This window comes from Numenius arquata, chromosome 24 (assembly GCF_964106895.1).
Source record: "Numenius arquata chromosome 24, bNumArq3.hap1.1, whole genome shotgun sequence".
NCBI classification, from domain to species: Eukaryota; Metazoa; Chordata; class Aves; order Charadriiformes; family Scolopacidae; genus Numenius; species Numenius arquata.
Genome location: NC_133599.1, coordinates 1,818,102 through 1,829,114, shown reverse-complemented (window position 1 = coordinate 1,829,114; position 11,013 = coordinate 1,818,102). Strand labels below are relative to the sequence as shown.

The 11,013-nt window shown below is 51.6% G+C and overlaps 1 protein-coding gene across 1 annotated transcript in view; it reads right to left on the bottom strand.

Moving 5' to 3' along the window:
• Window positions 1-635: 635 nt before the first annotated feature.
• The window catches only part of PLXNA2 (plexin A2), a 147,999-nt gene continuing 137,621 nt past the window's right edge, over window positions 636-11,013 (bottom strand). Inside the window, exons 26-31 of the mRNA XM_074163345.1 lie at window positions 9,137-9,236; window positions 6,762-6,952; window positions 5,951-6,120; window positions 3,478-3,690; window positions 2,853-3,003; window positions 636-1,099 (exon numbers count right to left, since the gene is read on the bottom strand). Of these exons, the coding sequence (XP_074019446.1) occupies window positions 1,004-1,099; window positions 2,853-3,003; window positions 3,478-3,690; window positions 5,951-6,120; window positions 6,762-6,952; window positions 9,137-9,236 (921 nt within the window). The 3' untranslated portion in view covers window positions 636-1,003. The remainder of the gene's footprint in view (window positions 1,100-2,852; window positions 3,004-3,477; window positions 3,691-5,950; window positions 6,121-6,761; window positions 6,953-9,136; window positions 9,237-11,013) is intronic.

The window sequence follows — 11,013 nt, the reverse complement described above, 5'->3', positions numbered from 1 at the left end:
AGGATGGGGAGAGGGCAGCGGCTGCTTCTGCTCAAGAAGTATGGAAGGGACCAGCGCCGCGCTTGAGCACAGCTGGGCATGGCCACAGCCACAGCCGCGGCACCATCCCGGCTGCTGCCCCATCACCGCGCCGGCACCAGCAAGACAGAATGGGGGTGGAAAAGGAGAAAGCATTTAAAATCAGACCTTTCCTCGTTCAACAGTAAATGGGACTTAAAAAAAAATATATATATATTGACACTATATAAATACATAGATAAAGCTGGATTTCAAGACAGGTTGGATGATCTGATGGTTTTGCAATTCAGGTAAAGTTCCTTCTAGTGCCTATAAGTTACTCAGCCACTGAACTATTTTCTGGCTAAACTGCTATTTCACTTGTGTAAAAAGGTGTGGTGCAAACTTGTGCTCATATTTTTTGTAAGATCCCAAAAAAGAAGGACATTTCAGTTTTCCAGACTTTCCAATTGGCATAAGAGTCCATTCGCAGAACGCCTGAGCCACGTCCTTGGGAGCCTCTCGAGGACAGGATTCAGAGCTGGACCTTGTTGCCGGGATTTTCTCTGTGGCCTCTGTGGTTTTTGCTCTGTTTCTTTTTTTTTTTTCCTTTTTTCTTTCTTTTTTTTTTTTTTTTTCTAAAAAAAAAAACCCTTTAAATAAAGTTTTATTTTCTAATATACATCAAACAATTTTCATGCAAAGCAGCAGTCATGGAGACATCCAGACTTTCCAGGTTCCTTCTTTCCATGTATGCTCGAAAAAAAATGATCCATCTTGATGTGACTTTGATTGAGATGCTTTGTCTTTTTCTCTTCCTGCCTTTTCAAACCGGATCCTACAGGATTTTTGAGCACAGTCAGTCCTTGGGCCAGTTTCTGCTCCCTCCAGAAGAGCCTTGGTATTTAGATGTGTCCAGCGCCTTCCTTGCTTGTTCTCCCTCTTAATTCCCAAGAGTCAGTGTGATCCTCTGCCCTTTGCCGTCCGCGAGCGCCGCAACCTTTCTTCAGCTCTCAATAGACATGGCACCGATAAGCTGCTCTACTTTATATGCCAGACGCTGCCTACGCGCCTGCTCGTCCTGCTCCAGAGCCCCGATGAGCTGGGAGAGAAAAAATTAAAAAGGGAGACAAAATAAAAAAAACCCAAACCAGAGAAAGAAGCGAGTGTGCGAGAGGGGGCGGTGGAAGGTGGGTGGGCAGCGAGATGCCAGCGATTTGAAAGGTGGGTGTGAGAAACTGAAATCAGGGCTGGCAGAGGAAGGCGGCGAGCGCTTCGCCTGACAGGACAAGAGGAAACGGGCACCAAGTCGTACATAAGAAGTTCCATCTAAACATAGGGAGGAACTTCTTCACTTTGAGGGTGGCAGAGCCCTGGAAGAGGCTGCCCAGGGAGGTGGTGGAGTCTCCGCCTCTGGAGACATTCAAACCCCACCGGGACACGTTCCTGTGGGACCTGCTCTGGGTGAACCTGCTTTGGCAGGGGGCTGGACTAGATGATCTCCAGAGGTCCCTTCCAACCCCGTAGCATTCTGTGATTCTGTGATTCATTCTGTGCCACAGCCAGGCCTTGTGGGCTTGTTGGACCGCTTGGTCCACGTTGCCCACATGCCACCACCATTCCCCACATGCCACCACCGTTCCCACTCTCCTACCTCCGGCTCCACATTTCTTGTCTCCATTCAGCATGGAGGTTATGAGATTTTTAAACTCTAATGGGGAAATAGCTGGGGCATTGTATCACAAAGGCATACATGCAATTAAATGACAAACGCCTTCCTTTTAATGGACATAATTGCAAAATAGGTTCTTCTTACACTGAAATGAAGGGGTGGAACAGATGGCGAGAACTTGGTTTCAAGTGATGCATTCATTAAAGGAGCTCAGGCTGCCAGGGAGTCTTTGCAAGCAGGAGCCTGCGTCACTGCGACATGGGATTTTTACCGCCCTGTTCTCCAAAGACAGGGATGTTTCTGGGGAGCTTCACCAGGTCATAAGGATTTTCCACTGTGTTTAGGAGTGGGCTGCACTGGGCGTATGCCCAGGCTGAGGAATAGAGTTGCTCCCGCAATATTTTAGCTCTCAGTCCGATGGGAAGGGGGCGACAGGCACGGCCAGGGCCCCAACCAGTTTGTGGGTTAACAGAAAAGAGTGGGGCAGCAGTGGTGCCGAGGAGGAGGAGGGAGGAGGAAGGAGCTTTGGGGGGCAGCAAGGGGGATGTCCCGGTTTGAGCGACACAGGACTGATTTCTCTTCTAATGCTTGGGAAAACTCCACTTTTAGAATCCTCTAGTGCCTGAATTTGTGAAAATATTTACTTTATAGCCAGCCAGGCTCTGTGGGATTCAAGGTCTCGGTGTTTTTGAGCTCCCCAGGTGCAGGGATGAGGAGAAGCCAGACCCTGGCACTTGACCCAAGTTGCCAACAGGACTATTTCATACCATGAACAGCACATTCAGTATAAATTAGAAAGCTTGCTGAGGAGTTCTCTCTCTCCCTGAATGGCGGCAGTTCAGAGAACTTTTTGCCCCACTTGGGAATAATCGTTGTATATTTTATATTGGTGTTGGGACCAACACTGGTTCTTTAGTATTATTAATGTTAATTATTTAGTCTTATCCTATTAAATCTATTCATATCTCAACCCTCGTGTTTCCTTGCTTTTCCCTGATTCCCCTTCTCGGGTGGGGAGGGGTCATTGGGTAAGAGAATAATTGTCTAAACGACAATAAATTGCTGTGGGTTCCTCAAACCACCCCAGGGGCTCGCTGCCCGAGCCACCACCGCACCCAAGAGGGGCTCCTCTCCCAGGCCGTGCGTTCTGCGGGGGACACCCACCCCCTGGTGGGACACCCACCTCCTCACTGTACTTGCTGACGTAGGAGTAGATCTCGTTGAGGGCACTCAGCATGTTGAACTCGGCGGAGTGCAGGCGTGACTGCTCCGCGAGGTAGGCGTTCATGTCCTGGTCGCTGATGGCGGGGAGCTTGGCGATGTCTGCGTAATACCTGGGGGAAGGAAAGGGACAGGGGGCCCGTGAGACACACAGCAGCTCAAAACGCCCCTCTTCCCCTTGGGATTTAAACTAAGCTCTGCAGGGAAATGGACAACATTTCACTTCATGCTTACAGCTAACAAAACGGGATGCGGGTCTGTAGCAAGCTCCTCTTGAGGACAAGAGGAAACGGCCTCAAGTTGCACCAGGGGAGGTTTAGGATGGATATTAGGAAAAATTTCTTCACTGAAAGGGTTATCAAGCCTTGGAACAGGCTGCCCAGGGAAGCGGTGGTATCACCATCCCTGGAGGTATTGAAAAGCCGGGCAGACGTGGTGCTGAGGGACATGGGTTAGTGGTGGCTTTGTCAGTGTTGGGTTGATGGTTGGACTCCATGATCTGAAAGGTCCCTTCCAACCTAGAAGATTCTATGATTCTAAGCTGAAAATAAGAGCAGCGATGCTTGGCAGGGGCTGCTGCCACTCACCTCTCCACCCAGCTCTTGTAGCTGGGGATGTCCTTGGCATACAGCAGCTTGTTGGAGGGGGAATCCTTTCCCAGGCGGTGCTCCGAGGTGGAGCAGGAGTCCATGAAGGTCTGAGCCACGACTGAGAGGCAGGCGTCCGTGATGCTACCTTTGTGGATATCGAACACGAACTGGGGGTTTTTGATGACGTTCACCCAGAATCGGAGAGGGAGGCTGTAGGGAAATCAAGAAATGGATGAGAGCCCTGGGGCTGTTCAGCTGGAGAAGAGCAGACTGAGAGGGGATCTCATTGATGCTGAGCAATAGCTAAAGGGCGGGTGGCAAGAGGATGGGGCCAGACTCTTCTCAGTGGTGTCCAGTGACAGGACAAGGGGCAACAGACACAAGCTGGAACACGGGAAATTCTATCTCAACATGAGGAAAAACTTCTTTACTTTAAGGGTAACAGAGCACTGGAACAGGGTGTGGAGTCTCCTCTGGAGAGATTCCAAACCCGCCTGGATGCAGGTCCTGTCCAACCTGCTCTGGGTGACCCTGCTTTGGCAGGGGGTTGGACAAGATGATCCCCAGAGGTCCCTTCCAGCCCCTGCCATTCTGTGAAACAAAATTAGCCGTTAAGACAAAAGCTACAAATGGACATTTGCCGCATTTGTGTTCCCAAGCAGAATACAAACCGTGGGAAGCAGCAATAGTCTGAGTAATAGCTGGGCCAGGTCCAGCAAACACCAGTTAGACCAGTACTGCCCGGATTGCTTGTGATGAGTCCCCTATGCCCGGGATGGACACTGCTGCCCTGTGCACCCTGGGGTCTGATCCTGCATGGAAAGGCGGAGGATGTGAGGGGTCGGCGGGCAGCAGGGACCAAGGACAGGCTGGCTGTGCCAGGGCAGAGCTGAGCAGCCTTTGGTGGCACCGGGTGAGTGGCTCCATGAGGAGCCCATTAAGGCAAGTTCATTAAGGTGGGAGTCTGCGGCGTGGGGCTGAGCCCGGGGCAGCCGCCCCCACACTCATCATCCGCTGCCCGGCCACTGCGCCGTCCATCATCTGCCAGCATCACAGGCTTTGTCCCCAAATCCCGAGGCCTTTGCAATCAAAGGGGAATTATTATTCCTTTTTTCTTTGGCTGTATAGCAGGATCAAAAAACCAGCTGCTGCTTTCTATTACCTTTCAAGTCTCAGCTCTCTCCATCTATCCAGCACCGAACGCTTCAGCCTTAACTCTTGCTGCACTGGGGGCTGGCAGCTCAGCCGCGTCCCCGAGCTCCCCTGACCCCCCCCAGCACCCTGCTCTCTCATCCGAGCCCCCATTTGAGTTGACCTGCTCCACTGGCACAAGCCTTCTCCCGTCCCCCTACCAAAATCCCCTTTCTGGGAATGCTGCAGCCGACCAAAGCACTCAGCAGAGCACAGAGACCAGATTTTCGCCCTTTTCCCGAGCCCCCCGTGCCCCGGGGCAGAAGGACGGACCAGGGCTGGTGTGGTCTGATGGCTCTGCCAGAGCAAACTGCTGGTTGGCACTTTCTCTTTGCTGCTTTAAGAAGTTTCATCTTTTTTTTTTTTTTTCTTTTTCTTTTTTTGTGATTCTAGAGATTTTATCCTAATAACTCTTCCTTCTAAGGGTTTCAATAAATTGTTTTTAGCTTCCCACAGCCTTAGCGGGGAACCCAGCTTTTGCAGCCGTGATGATTAGAGGCCTTTTCAACCATGAGGGGCTTGGGGGGGAAAATACGAAGTCTTCAGGGAGCAACCATTTGTTGTGCTTTTTTTTCTTCCTCGCAGAGGTAAATTTCTAACCCACGGAGCTTTTAATCCTAAAATAACAGCAGAGGCAGAGACATGAGAACTCCTGTTGTTTGGAGGAGGCTGAACCTGGCTCCTTCCTCTCTTGCCACCTCCTCCCGCTGCCCAAACGCTTCAGCTCCCACCTGAAGTGATGGGGAAGGTGCAGCCTCTCACCGAGCTCTACCCAGTGCCGGGATTCCGGCATTCCTGCCCCAGCACGGCTGCGATGCTGGGATGGTGCTGGGATGGAGCCCGGCTTCCTGCGAGCAGACCGGCTCTGCAACCCAGTGATTCCCAGCGTCCGGGGCTGTGGATTTACAGCCTGAGGCCAGTGCCCAGCTCCCACCCGTGGAGAGGACTCAGAGACAGCCGGGCTGGTGGTTTCACACTGCACCAGGGGTTTCAGCTTGTGGGATTCGGGGTTTCGAGCACAGGGAGCAGCTCAAACCAGGCTCAAACCCCACGGCCACATCGGCACGGGGCACTGGGACAGCAGCTGTGGTGGATGAAAAGCATTAACACGTCTTCACGGTACATCTCATGCTGTGGAGCTGCGGGACTTGGTTGCTCCCAGCCTTCCCAAAGCTCTTCCCCCTCTTTGTTTTACCCCAGAACACAGATAATTGCTCAATACTCAGGTCTGCCCCCCCCCCTTCCACCTACTCCCCCTCCGCTTCCGTTCTGTTCTTACCAATTGCTCTTCCACGTGTGCCTCACATCCGTGTCGTGGATGCCGTGCTTATCTGCCTGCTCATCCAGGAAATCGAACATGTACTTGATGGCCAGGGGGAGGGCGCTGCCGCGGTGCACCGTGCTGAACAGCGTCTCAAACAAGTCGTCCACGAATTTCTGCAGCGTACCCTAAAGAGGGGAGCAGCGACCCAGGAGGTGATGGAGGGAGGGAGGGATGGATGGAGGGACGGGGCGCACGCGTGGCCGCGCCGTGGTGGCAGGAGGGGACGCCAGATGGTGTTGCCAGCTCCGTGCAGCCCTGCAAAGTGTCACCACGGACCCCCCCAGGAATAAGGAACGTTGACTGCGCTGCCAGAGGACCCCCGGGGAATGCTCCAGCCTGCAGCTACTCACAGCTGCACTTAATCTTTATTTCTAACCTAAAACAATGGCTTTTTTTTTGCTTTCAAACCCAAGTCTGCATTATCTACAGCGATGAACACACGCTGAAAGGCTGGAAAACTCCCCCTGGTCGAGAAAAATGGCTTAACATTTGTAGGCCCTGCTGCATCTCTCCAACTCTGTGTTTTAATGCTGTGCAGAAGGATGAAGCATCGCAGCGATCACCTTGCAGCGTGAGGAAAGGTGGGCTGTGGTCCTGCTGCTGCTCCAAGAGCCACCCAGCCATGGGAACCCAGAAAAGCCCAGCAGGGACAGTCCCCATCGCCTGGGAGCTGAGCATCACTTGGCACCATGCAGGACCCCCGGCAAGTGCATCTAGCTGGACCTCCCGATGCGTTTCCCAAGGGAATTTCCCGCACGGCAGTTACCTTTGTAGCTAATAGCCTGGTCAGGTAGATCTCGGACACCATCTTACTGCCCCGGTCTCCTTCCTTCTGGTCTCCGTGGTCGTGGTTTTTGACCAAGTGCCAGACCTTGACGCCGCTCTCCAGGTCGGGGGTGATCATGGGGGCCCGGGAGCGCAGGCTGTCGGGGCTGCCCGTGTAGCGGAAGGTGGAGTCTGGACGATGGGAAGAGAAGTCGGTCACGCTCAGAGCAACCCCCTTTTTCATTCCCCTGACCCTTCGCAGTGATGCTCGCTAATGCCAATGCCAGAATCACCTGCAGCGGCAGATGTCACACCACCCGGGCACCACCAAAGATACGTGTTGGTCTTCACTGAATGGAGCCCCTCAGACTCCAGCCTTCCTCTGTCCACACTCAGACGTGGGACTTTTCTACTTCATTCACATCCTTTACCTACATCAATTCAATAATAATGCAGGTCCATGTAAGACAGCTCCATGAGCCACAGCTCATGCTCATTAACCCTGAGCACCAACTCCTGCAGCACAGGGGGCCCGATACCAGTATTTTGCGAATAATAACAGGCTGCCCGGCACAACCAGCACAAAGGGCAGGAGAAACTGCTGTTCCTGTTCTTGAGGCTTTCATTAGAGCAACCCACTGCAGAGCCTGAGGCCAGTCCTGCATCCGCGGGGCTCCCCGGGTCCAGCATCCCTCCCGTCCCTGCCTCTGCCCTCCTCCCGGCAGGGAACGGGGAGCTCAGAGGGGAGCAGAGAGAGGTTTTACCCTTAATTGCTCAGAAACCACAGAGGGATGAGAGATACATTTAACTTCTCAAAGAACGTGCCTCCCTGGATCCCATCCATGGAGCCTCCAAGCCGAGACACGGGGCTGAACAGCACAACCGTTGCCGTGCTGGGTTTTTTTCCTCTCACTAAATTTCTTTGTTCTCTGGGAACCTTGTGCATTTTTTTCCTCAAGTTTCACCTCCAATTTGCGGCTCAGCCTCCTCAGCCAGAGTAAGGGGATCAATCATAAATCAGCCAAGGGAAATACGCAAGTCATTACCAAACTAGCTAGATTTTCATCCCTGATTAAGGCTTAGATAAATGAGTGCTCCAACTGATATAATTAAGGAGACAGACAGGGGGACAGCTAGGGAAGCATCTAGTAATTCTATTTTTAAACATAGCTCTGTACTGATATATAATGGGGGAAGTAAATAAGTATCTCATTTAAATTCTGTCTGCACAATTAGAAGTATTAATCTTAACATGAGCAATGATGGCTCATATTGGTAGCTTGCAAAAGCTTTTCCCTCTGACACAGATCAATGAGGACTCGGGTTGTGGGACCCAGCCTCGGGTTTTCTACCACATGAAGCGCGGGAAGCGCCGGGGTGATTACACCCCCCAGGGAGAAATGCCTTTGCTCCCGGCTTTTGCCTAAAGACCCTCCCCAGAACCCTCGCCGGAGAAAAAAACCACATTATTTTGGGAGCTATAAACAAGAGGAGGAGACGGGTTTGTCAGGAGACCTCTCGTTTGTAAAACGCTCTGTAAAATGAAAGATAATGAAAGATCAGCGCACTAGAGATTTTGCCACCGCTGCCTTTTATGGAAGTATATTATTACTATTATTGTGGATTTAGTGCTATAAATGCACACCTGGCACCTCGCAGACTCATTTGCTCGGGCTGCAGCGTCTTCAGGGACCCTCTGTAAGTGCCGAGCCCTGCTATTATGCACATAATGAATTCCCAGGTGTGCACATCGGAGCACGCCGAGTTAAGATTGCCGTTACCCATTTTTGACCCATTAGCTAAGAATTCAGGATCCTCCACTTAAGAGAAGAAATAGCTGAAGGAACCAGGCTTCTCTCTGTACGTGCACGGGACAAAGAGCTGCTTTCCTGCAGCGGGAGCCCCACAGGAGCTCTGCCGCATCCATCCCCTGAGCCAAAAGCTTTTCCCTGGGCTTTTCCGAAACCTGCTTTTCCAATGGTTGCTCACGTTGTGCTTGGCGTTTCCTTTTCCCTCATCTCACCTTCTCCGGTCTCTTTGCTCACAGATGGAAAAGCCTTTGCAAAGAAAAACAAGTAGCCAAGGACATTTTTCTGTTTGGCAGGTGAAAGTACTTTCATTTTGGCTGACGTGGTGTGGCTCTTTGGGGGAAGCCGCTGCTTTTTCCCCATCTCATTCCCTTAAGGGTGCTGCCCTCCTGCAACAAAGGCAGCTTCAACAGCAGCCCCAGCGGATAATTCTCATTTAAATCTGTGAGCTGCACTCAGGGTGATGCCATGCCTTGCTCCAGGCTGCGTATGAACGTGCAGAGGGGCAGGAGCAATGCCCGGCCTGTCTGTGAGCCACCGTGTCCCAGCCCTGCGCTCTGCTCCTTACCGTATCTGCTAATCGACGTCCGGGATATACTGGCCGAGGCGGGGATGTTGTAGGAGGAGGTCTGTTTGGGGACGAGAGCCACAACCGAGCGGTCTGACACCTGGGGAGGGAAAGGAAGAGAAGATCAGCCACATCCAGCATCCACGCTGCCATCACCAACCGCTCAGCCAGGGAGCAGAACTGCCCTGGTCCCAGCGCCATGGGGCTCCGAGGGATGGGGAGCGATCCTGCCCCCCAGCCCCGGCAGGGACCGGTCCTGAGCCCTGCGCTGGGGGGGGGCAGCAGCTCTACAGCAAGGCACTGAAGGAAAGGAGTGATAAATCAAAAGACACACTGAAGATGTTTTGGGTCGTTGTGATTTAAGCTTACGCTTTATCCCATAAAAATGAGAATCTCAAGAATTGTTGTGATCCAATTAAAGTAACAATGCAGAGGGAATAAAACAACTATAATAACGTTATGGGCCATAAAACATTCCTATTAAACCATTTTTTATTTTAGCAATTTTTACGAACTTTAAAAGTTTGATTTACAGCTGAGCAAGTCATAAAGCCATCTTTCAGGGTATTAAATTGCCAGTCCCTCTACTACACCAGAGAAGGAATTAAACGCTGGGAAGTCAAACTATAAATGAACATTAGTGCTAACAAGATTTTGTTATAGCAGATTTTAGTAGCCATGTTTAATTTTATCCTCCCTATAAATCTAGGAGTCACTGGAAGTTTTTTAACTTATTTCCCTTAATTAAGAATCTGCAGGTTTCCAGGGAATGGGCCCGAGTGTCTTAATTTTGAAGTCGTGGCCCGTGATGCAGCAGAGACTGGAGTCACCGCATCTTGCGGGCTGAGGGACGCGCCGGGGCCCAGCCAACACATCATTTAGAGGAGCTGCATGAAAGAAATGCCTTTTCATGCCAGAAAAATTAATTTTGGGGCTAAATCCTCCATTATTTGCCAGGATTCCTGTGAGGGACACGGCCACATCCCTTTGCAGGGGGAAGCTCCCAGGCAGCAGCTGGATTTTGCTCCCCAGCATCTCCCCCGGCACCATCCATGGAAGGGATGATGGAACAGCACGAGGTGACCCACACAGCGATCACCGCCGCCTCCACGGCTCTGGGTTCCATCCAGATGAAAGGTTTTATGTAAATGTGAGTTGTTATTATTGCTGGTGATAGTGGGAATAACAGTCACTTGTGTTTCACAGTACAAAAGTGAGATCTTTCTAAGCCAAACACTTCAAACACCTCTGTTATTTCCCCCTCTGCTCCTGCCTCACTTCATCCAATTTATTAAGTCGATGGAGGAAACGCTCAGTGGTGACGTTATTTTCGGAGACTGTCATTAGCTGCCACTTTGGTTCAATTTCACTCGGGAGAAACCCGAGCGCGGCGGAGCCCAGGGTGCTCCCCGGACGCCGCACCGGGATCCATTTCCACCAGGTCTGGTGGTTAACTGGGAGAGAGGCATTAAAAATTCCACACACACACACACACGGAGCACTCTCACTCTCTAAATTTTGGGTTGAATGGCTCTTGCCAGCTAAAAAACACCAGTGTGCAAATTAGCATCAGATGTAACACACATTCGTTTCCCATCTCGCTCTGCTGTTGCCACACTCCCATAAAACCCCAGAGACGCCTGCAAAGCTGGCTGGCTCTTTTACAACTTTATAAATATTCCGATTCTCCTGCGAGCTGGAAACGTGCTGCACAAAACACCTTAAAGAAAAGAAAAATAAAAAGCTGGAGCGGGGACCGCAGCAGCCCAGACACTGACAGCGGGTTTGCGTGGGGAGGCGGGGATGCAGTGAGGATGCTGGCTCCAGCTCCACGCCACCCTCCGCTCCTAAGTCTCATTTTCCACACAAATCTTCCC